Source organism: Eriocheir sinensis, chromosome 1, assembly GCF_024679095.1.
Source record: "Eriocheir sinensis breed Jianghai 21 chromosome 1, ASM2467909v1, whole genome shotgun sequence".
Classification (NCBI taxonomy): Eukaryota; Metazoa; Arthropoda; class Malacostraca; order Decapoda; family Varunidae; genus Eriocheir; species Eriocheir sinensis.
Genome location: NC_066509.1, coordinates 19,380,148 through 19,396,907, shown reverse-complemented (window position 1 = coordinate 19,396,907; position 16,760 = coordinate 19,380,148). Strand labels below are relative to the sequence as shown.

The window sequence follows — 16,760 nt, the reverse complement described above, 5'->3', positions numbered from 1 at the left end:
CATTGAGGCACCAGTGGGTCCACTGAAGGCCCAGTAAAACATTGAGGCACCAGTGGGTCCACTAAAGGCCCAGTAAAACACTGAGGCACCAGCGGGTCCACTGAAGGCCCAGTAAAACATTGAGGCACCAGCGGGTCCACTGAAGGCCCAGTAAAACATTGAGGCACCAGCGGGTCTACTGAAGGCCCAGTAAAACACTGAGGCACCAGCGGGTCCACTGAAGATCCAGTAAAACATTGAGGCACCAGTGGGTCCACTGAAGATCCAGTAAAATACTGAGGCACCAGCGGGTCCACTGAAGGACCAGTAAAACATGCTGCAGAGGTCACTTTGACAAGTGAGATCGATGGTTAGATACATTATCACATTATTCCGCCGTGGAACACACACACCATGCCTGCTGCTGCTCCTCACTTGCCAGACACACACACTGAATTCCTAGAAAGAGAATCCACCCTCAGGCACGTTGTTCACGGCAGAGAAGTCGTACGCCTGGCCACTGGTGGTGCTGCTCACCTCGGGGTCCTCCTCCTCGCCGGAACACTTCTCGATGATATCCATCCAGGGCCTTCTCGTACACGGCCTTGTTGTCGTGGTGCTGTAGTCTTCAGTCTTGTCCAGTCCGCCGCACTCCTCAGTCATCTGGCCCAGGCGGTCCACCTCGTTGATCTCGGCAGTCTGAGATGATGAACACATTTATAACCCTCTGCTGGGTGGATTTTAACGAGCCATGTTAACCTACAATACTCCCATTGATATGACACACACATAACTGATGCATGCAGGAAGCGGTCCGAGTGGAGCATCACCTCACAAGGTTTTACTGTGTCTTCTAAGACAATAATGAGTGAATGACTGAGTAATTTATGTTAAGATAAGTAGTAACAAATGTACGGAAGTGGGGGTAATTGAAAGTGGGGGGGACTGGAAGTGGGGGTTGGGGGGGTCAGCGGGGGGGTTACGGAAGAGGGGGTATCTAGACCCCCCTCCCTACCCACATATATTTTACCTTCCCCCCCCCCTACCCCTACCCCCACCCCTTACACCCCCCCCCCAAAAAAAATTTTTTTTTTCACTATTTCACATGCCCTAACCCCCCCCCCCCCCTCTCGGGCTAGCGTACGGAAGCGGGGGGGTGACGGGAGCGGGGGTAGGTCGGTCAGCGGGAGGAGGTGACGGAAGAAAGGGTGGTCAGCGGGGGGGGGTGACGGGAGTGGGGGTAAGACGGTCAGAGGGCCGTCAGCGGGGGGATGACGGAAGTGGGGGGCATGCACAAAGTGAGGGTAATTGCTATTGTTGTTGTTGTTGTTGTTGTTCTTGTTGTATACACACACACACACACACACACACACACACACACACACACACACACACACACACACACACACACACACATATTCTGTGCTATATAAGCATCATACTTTAATAATTACCATCATTAATAGAGTTTCCGCTATGACTGAGACATATTCAGAGAACCTTCTCGATATTTTCCAATATCCTGCGCGCATAATAGTTGCAGGATATAGCAACTCTGGAAAATCGGAACTTGTACAGCAGCTTATTCTGAAGTATCATGAAAAGTTCAAAAAAATTGTCATATGTGGCTTAACGTCTCATCCTCTTCAAAGAAATAAAGAAATAGGACCTAAAGTTATAGTGTCGTCTGAAATAATTGATCCAATTGCCAACGAGGATACGTTTGATCAGAGAGGGACATTGTATGTACTTGACGATATTTTCATTGATGCTGTAAGGAACAAAATTGTGGTTGATGCTTTTACTCGCGGACGGCACAACAATATTTCATGCATATTTATCACTCAAAATCTATATATGGGTGGAAAGCATACAAGGAATATTAGCCTGAACTGTTCTCATTTCCTCTTGTTAAGACAGCGCGATTTATCTCAAATTCACACTCTGGGCAGACAAATATTCGGGAAAGAGAAGGCAAACCAGTTTGTAGATATATATAAATATGCTGTATATTCACGTCCTTATGGATATCTTCTTGTTGATTTGGGTATAAATACTCCTGAGTCCCTACAGTTTCGCTCAAACATTGTTGGAGAACCCCCAGGTGAACGCGTATTCAATGGTGAACTCCAGGAAGAAGGAACTCTTACACGCACTATACTCCCAACATAACGAACCCTATGGTTTAAGCTCTCAGGCGAAATTATGGGAGAAAGCAAAAAGTATAAATCCGGCAATAACACGTGATGACGTATTCAACTTTTTGAGAAGCAATAAAACATATACATTGCATAAGCTACAGACTAAAAAATTTCCCCGGCAAAAGATAATAGCCTCAAAACCCAAAGTAATCATGGCTGCCGATTTTGCAGACGTGAGACATAAATTATAAGAAAGGAAAATAATAACATAGGCTACTTGTTAGTATGCATAGACGTGTTTTCTAGGTATATGCAAGTTGTCCCGTGTCGGAATAAAGACGCAAATACTATGCTCGTGGCCTTTAAACAAGTGGTGGAAAATAAAGATTCTGAAGGCTTACGAAGATTAAACACCGACTTGGGCACAGAATTCTGGAATCGAAAAGTAAGAAACTATTTATGTTCCCGGGGCATTAAGCTATACAGTGTGTACTCAAGTGAGATCAAAGCAGCCTTGGCAGAGCGGGCCATTCGTACACTTAAAGCACGCATCTACAAGTTCATCACGTCTCAAAATTCTTCAAGATATATTGATCAGCTGCAAAACATGGTCAGTGCCTACAACCGCTCGCCCCATTCTGGACTGAAGAACAAACAAACTCCCATTGATATTCATAACTTAAAAACCCATCTGCAATCAAACGGCAATTCCACGCAATGTATAAAACCCGAAGCAACCAGCGTCTTCCATCAGTCCTCGACTGGCAGTTGGGGAAATATTTCGCATTGTTGGAAGTGCTCGTTCCTCTGTATTCCATAAAGGATACACGCAGCAAAATACTAACGAGCTCTTTCGTATAAAATCAATTAAACACAAGAATCGCCCAAGAACCTATCTCTTAGAAGATTTGTCTGGAGAACCAATACAGGAGATATTCTACGCGCCAGAGCTCGTCTTAAGCGCTCTGCCTGAGACATACGATATTAAAATACTGCGTTCACGAAAAAATAAAGGAAAAAAGCAGTATTTTGTATCGTGGTTGGGATACCCTGCTTCATTCAACAGCTGGATTGACGCAAATGATATTGTAGAAAATGCGTAAAAAGACACCACTCATCAGTGCACAAAAACTTTGTCTTACTTTTGAAGAAATTAAAAGTAAAAGATAGAAACCGTGCTATTAAGCAAGCAGCTCGAGAACAATTGAACTGTATATCTGAAATATTTTCCAATTTGTTAAAGAAGCACCTCACCCTCAATAGCAAAGTTATCAAGAAATTACGTAACTATCGGGAAGACATACGTGCCATAGCTAGAAAGAAAACTCCTCTCCATAAGAAAAGACTTATATTGACATCGAGACGGGGCGGTAATAATATTAGCTGCTATATTACCTATTGCCGCTTCCTTGATCGGAAAATTATTTGGATAATGCGCACGTATTATCTTGTTCCTGAGTCTACCGCTGAGCGTGTTTTAACGGGTATTAAGCCTAAATGCGCCAACTCCACGAGTCCGGGGGTCAACGGCCAATCGTGTTTCAACCCGCAGTCGACCCATCCCGATCATATGCCGGTCTCTGAACATGTGCCAGCAAGCAGCAGCGGTCCTGTCGTGTCGTCCCATGGTGCAAGACCAAGCACTCCTACAAGATTGAACCCGTCGTCTCGCTCTGTAAGAAAGAAAAGTTACAAAAAAAAGAAAATATCGCGATCTGGTGTATACAAAACCACAAAACTACCACCCGTGGAACTTAGAGTCACAGGGATTAGGGAGAACAAGATATCCTCAAATCCTGAAATAAGTAATTTAATACCTCTGTATGTTAAAAGTATCGACGTGCCATACGTCAATATGATGCTAGAACGAATAAAAGACAATCCCATCGTAAAATGGGATAGCCGAGGCAACCTATTGTCTTCTGTTCGATCCTCCAATATCCTGTACATGTTGAATTTACTCTCTAATGCAAGTCAAAAACCAACGATTGCTGACATTGCTGATATAAAACACATCATTGACGCCACGGGTGTATTACCTAGCGAAATAAAAATACGCGCGTGCGGCAAAAGATTCAGGGATCTGGTTTCACCAAACAACCATCGTTGGCAACTTACAGATGGGACCCATATTAAATCCGCTTTTCCAATGTGCTAGTGCAGTCCTACATTGTGATTCAAGAAAGAAACAGAATCATGGACGTTGTAGATACTGAACCGCGTTGGACGCGCGACTTATACAGAGGGGCGGCGACGTCATGAGAGAGAAATGCCGGAGGCGAGGACGAACACGCTCGGACACGGTGGTGCCCCGAGCGGGCTTATAAGAGAGAGCAGATGGGACGATGGTTCGCTACTCGTCCCTCGCCATCAGCTGAAGCGGTACTATTCATCACTCACCAGTATACCAGAGGACACCATGTCGGACGCCTACGTGTTCAACTACAAAGACGGTTCTCCTGGCGATGACATCTACCGCAACAACAAGACCATCATCGTTTCTTCCCTCAACTGCAGTTCCTGCTACGAAAGAGGGGTTTACTGGACGCCTACATGGATTATACCCGCACAGTAATCTCTACCGCGAAAGAAGCCCGATCTATCAACTGAACAGGTGTCGCTGGGAAGATCGTGGTATTCCCGGTAGTCTGCATGAAAATCTCCCTTATGTGGCGTGTATCCTAACCCAATATGCTCCTGGCCGCGAACTGGAAAATAACCCTATAAACCAAGGATATCTTCAGACGTCAAGAGATCAAAATTTCATTCGTGGGGTAAAGGAAGACAGTTATGATAACCGCCTCCGCTGGTTTAAAGAGTCCATCACAAAACTGGTAGAATGGGTGATTAAAAGCAACATTACAAGTGTCGTCTTCACCTACAATATTGCAAGCGCTGGAATTCTTTACGTGTTGTGGAAAGCTGACTACCAACCGCATCTCCAAGAGGCTGCGGCTGAACTCCAACTGCATAATATATCGTGCGTCATCCTGGACAGATGGTGGACCTGCGATGAGCCTGAAACAAAATTAACTCTATCTGTGTCTCCCGAGCGAAACAGGAAGAGGAAACTGGTGGATACAGAGGACGATGCTGTGGCTGACGAATGGAAAAGAAAACGGGACGGTGCTGTAGTCGACGTGGGTCCTGAATAACTATAGCTCCAGACAATTTCCCAATAATTATGTACATCACTAAATGTAAAATATGTCAATAAATAACAATGTAATGATGTTTAGTATGATTTACCTTCAATATGTAATTGGCATCTCGTCATGTCTACCTCTATATAATGAAATGATTACAATATTTTTGCTAGTGTCTTGCTTGCTCTAAATGGAGTCACATCATATATATGTTACCAGCATTGCGGATGGGGAAATTTACCCCAATTCCAGCACTAGCTTTACTAATAATATACAAACTCTAACATTAGACAAGGACGTGGAATATGAAGTCGGTCTACTGAACGTGTTGCTTCCCCGTCGGTATTACATTGTTAAACCGGGTGAACCAGAGTGTAGTATACACCTTGAATGTGGTATAAGACCAACGCCAGATTCAGAAGCTATTGAAAGACGCACACTGTCAAAGGCTATTAATGCTAATATCTTGTATACTGACACTGGGTATTTGCTGATGTGTGTTAACGGTATAATAACGACATTGATAAAGGAGATGATCGATGGATACAACTACCATTTACTAGCATATTCTAGAGAGGTTCTTGCATTTAGCTCCACAAATGATCATTTAACTTTGTTCTGCTACAATGGTTATCATCCACAAGTTGTATTTATTAAGGTTTCCTTTGATGTGCGACTGGCCCAGGTTCTCGGTTTTGTCCCCAACTTAGGTTATGCTGTGTTTTCTTCCTTGGGTACACATGAAGAACAAAAAAAACCCGTTCTTGTTCCGCTACATGGTCATGCCCCTCTGTTGAGAAATGGTGACGTACAGTGTGTTCTCATTTACACTGACCTTGTCAATCCCTCTAGGTGTGCAGGGAAAAATGTAAATATTCTTGATGCCTTTTCGCTCTCCGGAGGTCTAACAAAAGGCGTGCATCCAACTATATATAAGTCCCTTAAATCCAAAGTAATTGATTCGATTTCTATTAAACTCACAGATCAAAAAGGTCGTCCTATGCATTTCGAAGAAGGATACCCTGTTACATGTTTACTTCATATCCGATCGCGTTGAATCTTTGAGTACATTTTGCTGTATTAATAGGAATGTTGTCCATTTGAAAAGACAGTCTCCTCGCCGCCACCATGCGGGTTACATTCATCCCTCCTTCCGTAGCAGAATATCATACCCTGTTTTCGAATGGCAAACATATATCATCCCGAGGGAGTGGTATTGATGATATAGTCACACTTTCTTATGAACCGAGCTATCACAGAGGCGGGGGTTTATTCTCGGTTTTAGCTGGACTCGCTAAAAGAGCTTTCCCTTTCCTAGTGAAAAATGTCATTGTGCCTTCAGCTCGAACATTTGGAAACAACGTTCTAGATGATATTTCACAGGGAAGCAACTTGAGAAGCTCTATAAAAAAGCATGGAATTAATTCCTTAAAGCAAGCTGCAATGAAATTGACTAGAGGAAGCGGGAAAAAGAAAGTCAAGCGAGTCGGGAGGAAAAGGTGTTATAAAAAGGACATCTTTACCGAGTTGTAATCATTGTTGAACTAAGAGCAGTATGGCGAGCATCACCAGCGCGGTTGGTGTCGGGAACCCGCGTTCTCCCCTGGGGCAATATGCCGCCGGTGTCAGTGAATTGTTTCCCCGCCCTAACAAAATGAGATTATTGGAAACAACGATTGCCTTCCGTTATGATGCTGATGTTTTACCTACTAACCTCGGATTCAATATGAAATTATCCGATAGATATATAGAATTTCTCATTCCTGGAACACTTGGCAGTTTTATTGATTTGGGGAAATTGGTGTTGCACACCTCTTTACGCTTAACTAAGCCAGACAATACTACTCCTCTCGAAGACGCTCAACACGTTGAATTTGCAAATAATACCGCGCACAGCCTATTCAAATCAGTGCAATGTTTTTTGGGAGATTTAGCTGTTGACAATAATGTACTTTATGGGTACACGTCATACGTTAAAATGCTGAATACTTTGTCGCCCAACAAATTGAATACAATTGGAGCCAATGCTAATATTTCCATCCCAGAGAACGGTTTTATTTCCAAAGTAACAGCAGAATACTTTGACAATGCCAGCGCGCAACACAAGACCATTATGAAGCGGGTTAAGACTCACGGTATACAACTCTGTACCCCGCTTCTTCTGGATATAAGTTCTTTAGACAGTTACTTGCTCGATGGTATTTCGATTAGACTCAGAATGGAACTATCTAGTAATGCATGGCTGCTAAATTCTCCAACTGGCGATAACATTCGTCTGCATATAGATTCAGCCAAGCTGCTTTATACGCGACTGTTTCCTTATCCTAATGCACTTCATGCTTTGAACGCGTCTCTCGCCACAGTGAATCTTTTTAAATCGACATTTACCAAAACCCTCTTGAAAACCTATGTGCTAGCCAAAGACCAAACCTCAGGAACGTATGATCAACCGTGGGGTAATGTTATTCCGGAAAAACTCTCGCTTATTATAACGAGCATGGAAGCTCATTCTGTCGACTATACGCTAAATCCATTGTATTTGAGCCATGGCGATATAAGTCAAATAAGCTTAAGTGTTAATGGTAGAACCATGTATAATATTCCTAGTAAATTCCCTCATGACTATGCTGAGCTCTACCATCGTACTTTGGATGCACTTGGTTTTCACAAAGACCATTTAATCGGAAAGGATATTTTCGGCAAGGGGGCAATGATTTGCACATTTGATTTGCGTGCTGAAAACTTGAATGATAATTTGCCCGTTGAAATGAATGGGGGGCTTAGACTTAGCTTGAATCTAAGCAAGGGAGAAAACGAGAACCGTCTGTTGATACTGTTTGGCGAAACAGTGGGTATAATAACAGTTAATTCTGAAAGACGGCTGCAGTGTGATGTGCGCGCTTGAAGCGGCTGTGCGATGAACAACATGGAGATTGAAAGAGGATTGAGGGGGCACATAGGAAAGCAAGCCTTTATTTTTAGGCGTGTTATTGGCAGACGAGGTAAACTCTATACCTCGATATAGAAAACCTATAGTGTGCATCGTCAATACGCTACCAAGTTATTATAAAAGAGAAATGGGACACTGGATTTGTCTCTACTATGAACCGGGCATGGCAGTGTTCCTAGATAGTTATGCTCTCGATCCAAAATTATACTCTGATCATTTCAAATATAGTGATTACCCCGGGCTCAGTATGTATAAAAATGCATTTCGACTTCAAAGCACGCGAAGCGATGTGTGCGGGGCTTATGCCATGTACTTTGCCTACAATGTTTCGCACTTGGGTGTAAGAGAAACTCTTGAAAAAATATGTATGGAGTTTTCCAAGACCGAATATTCGAGGAATGATGAACACGTGATGCGATTCGCTTACAGCAAGTTTATAATGCCCGTATGTCATCAAACATTTAACACGTGTTCATAAAAAGTAAGTATTGACTTATTGATTTTTTCATATTGAACTTGAATTGTATTACATTCCATGAAGCTATTCTAAGCATAAATAATTTTCTAGTTCCTTTATCGGTTTATAAAGCTTGAATTGTATTACATTCCATGAAGCTATTCTAAGCATAAATAATTTTCTAGTTCCTTTATCGGGGGGTGGGGTGGTTGTATACCATGCTTAAATCAGAGGTCTGGCTCCACTCACAGGTCCTCACTCGTCACCGCCACTACCCCGTGCAGCCCCCGCCCCGCCCCGCCCCGTCCCGGGCCCCGAGCAATCCTGTCGCATCCTGTCGCCGCACCTCTCGCTACCGCCGCCGCCGCCGCCGCCCGCCTGATTTGGCGGGCAGTCTTTTATGCATGAGCCGGATCGAAACATAAAAGCGTTTTATTCATGTTTCCACAAATCGAATAAATTTTAAGACAATTATTGTGTTTTTTTCATCCGTTTTTTTTTTTTTTGATAAAGGTCATATAAACAAGTCAAACAAACTCAATGTTTATTGGAATTTGGTCAAATTATGATTCCAGATTCATCATGTGCAATTTTATAATATCATAGGCTCCAACATTAGTCCTATATACAGAATATATTTACATATATTTTATATTTAACATAAAAATAGCAGGCAAATTCTTACACTATAAACAGTATATACAACATTCACACCAGTCCCTATCTTATAAACAACTACAATTTATTCTGAAAAGTCTGTATCTACTAGCATATATTCAAGGGGGGATGATGAGAGCATTTGATTTATTTCTTCCTGTTCCGCGGCTTGCATTAACATGTCATCATCCGCCTCTACCCGTTTTATCAAGGGAAAATATTGCTCGACCAGCACATCCCGCTCTCCCCACAATTCATAGGTTTCTTCTTCTAGTTCTCCCATTTCACCGATCTCTTGCCCACCCATTACCACGGCTAGTCTCTATTCTGTTATGCCTCTTTCATAGCATACCTCCAAATTTTCTTCGTTTGACAGTTACATGATCTCTGCTACATACTCCTCCTGCTCTTCATCCTCTATCCCTATAGAATTATCAGGATGACCGTAAGATCGCGACTCCAAGGTGCTAATGTAGTATTTTGTCCTCATCTACAGATATCCCTCTCTTGGGATATTTTACTGTACTCATTCGTCCATTGCGCACTGTGAATCCCTGATAGTCAAAGGTAAATGTTTGCTTCTGGAATAGGGCGTCTTTGTATCGCTGATGAGCAATTTTCTTCTTTATGAACTTTGGAACGCCCTTAGCTGAACTCAACCGGTCACCGTCTGCCAAGAGGATGGAGTAGCACTTTGGTTTTACACCTACAAATTCTGAGATGGTTCTTTCCCCCACTTCAGACTTGAGAAATCCAAGCTTTCCTTTGTTGTCTGTGCTGTACAAGGAATGTGAGGGCTAAAGTTACTTGTGTCTATATAGCTTTTGAAGGGTTCCTGCGAGTACTCTGTTAATAGATCAGGAGTTTCAATTTCTGTTATTAAGGAATCAGTGTCGCAATACACTAGTTTCCTTGATCCCCGTAATGAGCCTTCAACACATTGTAATAGAAATCATATATAGTCGCAGCTTGGACAGCTCTAGGATGTAGTAGCCAATGTAGTTTGGATGATTCACCCGTGAATATTTCCTATGGCGAGTTACAACTACATGACCATCATTGAGAGGTACAACGCGTTTAAAGTAAGGACTTCGGGCCAGCTTCAAAAACTTTTCGCGGTTGGTGACAATATTTATGTCTTCACTATATTTGGCCACGTTCATCAGGAATCGACCAAAAATGCTGTTTGAAATACACTTGATTGCATTTTTCTTGATAGGGCAAGTAGCACTTTTGCGGGCTTCTATGTTATCCTGAATGAAGTCCGCAAGAAAGTGCTTTTGCTTATACGTATAAATAGCATGCACTTTTTTAACAACCAGGCCTAGTCGAATAAGTAGTTTAAGGAGGGGCAGAGCAAATAGCATTTTCTCCTGAGCAGCATGTGTTCCAATCAGTTTTATGTTCTTACACGGTGCTGGACGGTTTTCTTCTTCATACCATTCGCGTGTGACTGACGATATATCTCTGTTGGTGATATTGTGTCTTCTGATGATCAGTGGGAGGTCATCCGTTTTCTCAACGACTTCACGTGAGACAGCCTCAGTATCGCACAGAATGAGATATCCAAAATCGCCATCGGTTGCTTGATTGACCAAGCCCCCGCTCAAAAACGACTGCATTTCTGTCTCATCTAGTATTCTCATATCCCCACATGGCAACTTCTCTTGCATTACAGTGGGATAAAGACTGTTGAAGTCAAGATATGAAAGGAAAGTGCTTCTATCATGTTTTGGATTAAACTGAGGGTTCGTGTAGATGTTATTGGCGCGTACAAAACGACGCACAACACTTGTGTAGCCCCCACGCACATTTGTTTGAATGCAATGATATATGTCTGGGCTACTAAGAACCTCTAATTCCTGCTGTGTTTTTAGCAGAAAGGAGTCATAGGCAAATCCTGGCAGGCTAACATAATTTACAATATCCAACCTCCACTGGGTTTTCAAAATACCTCTCCACTCTAGGAAGACATCACATAGAAGACCAACATCCACTTTTACATAAAGCAACAAATAGTCCTTCAGGCTCTGACACCCAGCTACTTTCCAAACATTCTGAGCATGTTTATAATCACTATCGGAAAGTTCTGCTTCTTGAAGCGAATTGAAAAAATCTTCGCGGGATGGAAGACGTGTCTCAGAAAGTCGTTCCATCGAATCCATATAGTCATAACAAAACACCTGCTTTCCCTTGATCAATAATGGCAACGCAGGTGCTGGCACATCTTTCAACATCTGTTGTGTGCATATGGGTTCGTTCCCATTACTGATGAATTGGTTCGCTAAAGCCGCGAGCGAACCAGACATAAAGGCATACGAGTCAATAAATCTCAAGTCATTTATGATGACTTCATGGTATTTGTGAACTGAACGTTTTGGTCTTAGTTTGATTTTCAAGTCAGGTATCGTTAATTCACGCAGGATTAACGACATGTCGTAATTAGCATTATGTGCAATGAGAGTGAGCTGCAATTTGTGCATTGTCATGTGGAGGTTGCATCTATTACAATAAGCTCCAATGTAATTGTTTCCTGATTTTTCATGGTCATGATGTTTTACTCCTTTACCTTTTAAAAAACCCTGTTTGCAGAGAAGACAGTGAGTTTGCTCATTGTGACGTGTCGTATCTTCATCGGTCATGTTGATTTTATTGTAGCCTTTAGAAAATTTCAACTTTTTCCAGGCACACTGCATTGTATGAATAAAATGGTTTACAGCATTACTTCCACAATAGGATCCACTTTGTACTGTTTCTCCGTTTCTATTCACTATAATGTAAGCATACGCTATGGCAAAGTGATGTCTCTTTACACATCCAGACACATTCGAAGAAGGCTGTACGAGAATACTCTCAAAGTCATAGAATGCTAAATAAGATGGCTCATATGCCTTAGCATGATTAATAAATTTCACAGTAGAACCCGCGGGTGGGAATATTAGTCTTGTGATCAGCGTTGGGCAAATTAGCACATGTTCAGCAAGCGTTGTCTTGTTCTCACAGGCACACAGGCAGATATCGCAAAACATTTTTTTCCCGCGACGTTGGCAGGTAAACAGGTTCATGTATGCGTCAAAGTCTTGGATAAGAGCTAGGTGTCTGTTCCCCAACAACAGACAATGAACAACTTCTTGATCTTTGAGCCCCTTTCTGACTAGAGTTAGTTCGCCTTTTTTGTCTTCAACGTTGTCTAGACAGTAAACGCGAATACTTATATTGTTTAATCTTTCAAGCCGACCGAGGTCTTCCCAGGATACCGGGGTTGGAATGTTACCCGTATTAATAGAGGCCAAGCAAGCATTCTCCCATTGCCTGCCCGATGGAACTACATTTCTTGACTTTAGATAGCGATAAGCTGTTAGAACTTGGAAAACACAGTCCGTGGGTCCCGAAGGGTTGAGAACTTGTGTTTTCCTGGAACCTATAGGATAGGGCACATACTCTCCAATACTATTGTGCAGCATTATAAGAGAGAAGGAAAATTTTACGCTAACTACTTCATCTAACGTAAATCCACTGCCCTCTTCGTTCGACATGTCATGTTCAAACCGATTAACAAAATATTCGGATAGTTCACGTACATATGAATCTATATCGTCATAGCTAATTACCTGCATATGACTTCTCATATACATATCTCTATATTGAACTCCACCGTCGGGGTCTTCTCTGACTAAACGCAGATGCATGTCAACGTACACTTTAAAAGAAGGAGGTCTAACCTGCTGGCAGCCTTGGAATACAGACTCTACTGCCTCGCGAAGACGGCCAGTGTTGTTGTTGAAATATGATGCAATGTCGCCGTTGTCTGCTGGTGGGACGGGCACGTCGATCGTTGTTAAGGCCCCGTTGAAATGTTGGCTTATTTCACCTGGTGTTGGTGAGGGTGTTGTTGTCGGCCGTCCCGGGTTATAACCGCTGGGTCCTGGCTGTGGAGAACTGTTTGGATGGGAGAATCCCTCACGACGGGCTTGCTTTTTCCTGCAGGTGTCTGAAGAAAGGTAAAATAATATTAGAGAGAAATAGTGAAATTACAATTTTTTCCTTAGAACAGACGTGTGCGCAATAAAAAACGTAGAAACTTACCGTTTGTTCCTGTATTCGCTTGTTTTCGTTTTCGTCCACTACCGATCGCTGAAGAGGAGGGCCAATGGCTGAGCCTACCAGACCCGCCTTCTTCGGAGATAGTCCTTAAGGAATACGAAACACAAATGAAATTTTTTGAACCCTCTATCCCGCACATATTTTACTGTGACACTTAAAATACAATATGGAAAATGTGTCTCTTGTAAAACACATTTTAACAATATTGCATTTCAGAAGATATTAGGTTTTGACCTACCTTTGGTTTTGACTGGCTTCGTCGCTGAGACCCGCCCGTGGAGAACAACTTCCAATATCGCTGGGGTCTGGTTGAGAGAAACCGACATCTGATCGATCAGAGCTAGTCGACGACGTCTCTTCTGAAAAAAGATAGAAAGACTAAAGTCGATATTGACCATGCTGCTCAGCTCTCTACCTCCCTCCCGTCATCCACATCTGCTACTGTTTTTTATGACAATCATATAAAGTAACGCAAACATTTAAGTACTTACCATTGTTTCTAGTAGATATATCTTTCGATCCAGTCCCAAGGCCCTCTGGAAGGCAGGCCGCCCTATGAGCTGCGAGTGCGGACAACGGGAATTAATTACACCATGAACATTTGATACAGGGGTGTACAGGGGTCCTCATGTTTACGGGAAACAAGAACAGGAGACCTCTTGACCCGAGACCGCCTTGAGAGCCTGTGAAGTGCTCGTTGGCTTGACGTCCATAAATACCCTTCGACATTGTGTGTTCGTTTGTACATGTGTGTGTGTGTGTGTGTGTGTGTGTGTGTGTGTGTGTGTGTGTGTGTGTTCCTCAGGTCAGTCCTTAATGACCCGAGGTTTATTGTAATGACTTGAATCATTAAGGCTTCCGAAGACCAGAAGGCGTGGCCTCAGATACATGGAGATGTCATCGAAACATTTTTTTTCCGTGATTTTTATCTCGCATGAACAGATGTGTGTGTGTGTGTGTGTGTGTGTGTGTGTGTGTGTGTGTGTGTGTGTGTGTGTGTGTGTGTGTGTGTGTGTGTGTGTGTGTGTGTGTGTGTGTGTGTGTGTGTGTGTGTGTGTGTGTGTGTGTGTGTGTATGTGTGTGTGCGCAAGCATGTGTGTTCCTCGGGTCAGTCCTTAATAACCTGAGGTTTATTGTAATGACTTGAATCATTAAGACTTCAATAGGCGTGGCCTCAGATACATGGAGATGTCATCGATCCATTTTTTCCGCGATTTTATCTCGTAAGACCAGATGTGTGAGCGTGTGTGTGTGTGTGTGTGTGTGTGTGTGTGTGTGTGTGTGTGCGTGTGTATGTGCGTATGTGTGCGTGTGTGTGTGTATGCGCGTCAGTGGGAAGGAGGGAAAGATAAGACGCCGGAAACAGGTGCGCGGGGCACATTCCAGCCTGGTCATTAACCTAATGTCTTTAACCTTTTTCCGTGATTGTAATCTTGGGGTCACTCGAGAACTTGATCTTAACTTGTGTGAGTGTGTGTGTGTGTGTGTGTGTGTGTGTGTGTGTGTGTGTGTGTGTGTGTGTGTGTGTGTGTGTGTGCGTGAGTGTGTGTGTGTGTGCGTGAGTGTGTGTGAGTGTGTGTGAGAGTGAGTGTGTGTGTGTGTGTGTGTGTGTGTATGGGAAGAAAGATAAGTCACCGGGAACAGGTGCGCGTGACGTATTCCAGCCTGGTCATTAACCTAATGTCTTTAACCTTTTTCTGTGATTATAATCTTGTGGTCACTCGAGCTCACGATTTTATCTTAACTCTTCAAGTACCCTCCGCTGACCCCCCCTCTCGTGGTCATTCGAGGGTCCAAGTTCTTATCTTAACCCTTCAAGCACCCCTTCTCCCGTCCCCCCCCCCCCCACCCCCCCTCCCTGCTGGGCATCCCTACTCCCGTCACCCTCTCGCTTCCGTACGCTAGTCCGAGAGAGGGTGAGAAAGGTAAAAGAGTTGGGGGGGTGTCCAGATACCCCCTCTTCCGTAACCCCCCCGCTGACCCCCCCAACCCCCACTTCCAGTCCCCCCCACTTCCAATTACCCCCACTTCCGTAACCCCCCCGCTGACCCCCCCAACCCCCACTTCCAGTCCCCCCCACTTCCAATTACCCCCACTTCCGTACATTTGTTACTACTAGATACATGTCCTCAGACCTGAAAATTGAACTCTAGTCTTTACATTACTTTATTAGTTCCTCGTAATTCAAAGTACCCATCCTTCAAACACATTCCAGCAGCCAATAAGTTATAACCATGTTCACCATCAATGCCTCCATCACCGCATTGTGTAACAGCACTGGCCTGCCGTCTGTGGCTGTGGCTTTCCACCTGGTGCCGCCTTTTCGTGCCTGCTCAACAAAGACCTGTGTATCTACACTCAGCAATACATTAATTATGATGTAGTGATGCTACGGGAATGAAGATACTGAAGACAATTTATTCTGATGATCAATTTATTATTTTCTTTCTCTTATAGGCATAAGTTTACTGTTCCACTTTGTGCTTGAGTTTTGAAGTGAAGAAAGAATACATCACTGAATGATAGAGCATCCCATTATAAAATGTAAGAAAACATCCTCATAACCTTACCTCTGTGTCTGGTCTAATGAGTTCTAGAAGAGGTTGTACAATGCCAGCCTTAATGACGAAGTCTCTGAGTTTGGGGCCATCGCCAGCAGTGTTTCCTGGCTTGCTCTGCATGCCACGTTGGCGTGCGGCGAGCGGAGCAGCTTGACGAACGACACGACAGCACCCGAGGCTGTTGGGGAGGCAAACACCGTGGATTACATGAAGGAACAAACTTCAAACTAATAATTTGTTCATACAACATAAAAACAAAGCAGGAAGATTCTATCAAGAAGCGACACCCTTTTCTACCTCCTTTTCTTCATCTTAAGACTTCATGTTCCCCTCCACGTTTTTCAACGCGAGACCCTCACAGCAGGAACGATACAACTCAGGGCTAGATGCCACAGAATGATTAACCTTGCTATTATTTCTGAATGGGTCAGAAGGAACAGTTTAGAACGTGCAGGGGGGGGGCTGCGGCAGGGCGCTTGTCAGCCATCAGATGACGCGCATCTCCACACGTTCGTCGTGAAGTAATCCTACACGTAACAGTAATGGTCGCCAATTTGTACAAACCATTTGGCATTCATATCTAGAACACTTTCCTTACTTCACATTGACACAATAGTAATTCAGTTTACTTATTAACTAAAGGTGGCAGTCAAAGGGCAAAACAAATTACTAAGTGCTGCTCCTACTAAATCAGCTTCCTCAAGGCTGGGCGTTCTGTACCGTCTCCGCCAGTTCTTCTCCCCTGCACAGTTGCTGTCCATATAC

The 16,760-nt window shown here is 43.5% G+C and overlaps 1 protein-coding gene and 1 long non-coding RNA gene across 2 annotated transcripts; both read right to left on the bottom strand.

Moving 5' to 3' along the window:
• Positions 1 to 248: 248 nt before the first annotated feature.
• Positions 249 to 16,156, bottom strand: LOC126995766 (importin subunit alpha-1-like). Its single transcript, XM_050855639.1, has 2 exons — positions 16,005 to 16,156; positions 249 to 678 (listed from the first exon to the last, which is right to left on the bottom strand). Exons 1-2 carry the CDS (start codon positions 16,113 to 16,115, stop codon positions 439 to 441), a joined length of 351 nt encoding a protein of 116 aa, XP_050711596.1. The 5' UTR covers positions 16,116 to 16,156; the 3' UTR covers positions 249 to 438.
• LOC126995783 (uncharacterized) lies at positions 12,884 to 13,998 on the bottom strand. Its single transcript, XR_007750691.1, has 4 exons — positions 13,926 to 13,998; positions 13,673 to 13,793; positions 13,417 to 13,520; positions 12,884 to 13,321 (listed from the first exon to the last, which is right to left on the bottom strand). It is a non-coding gene; the product is annotated as an uncharacterized LOC126995783 (long non-coding RNA).
• Positions 16,157 to 16,760: the final 604 nt, after the last annotated feature.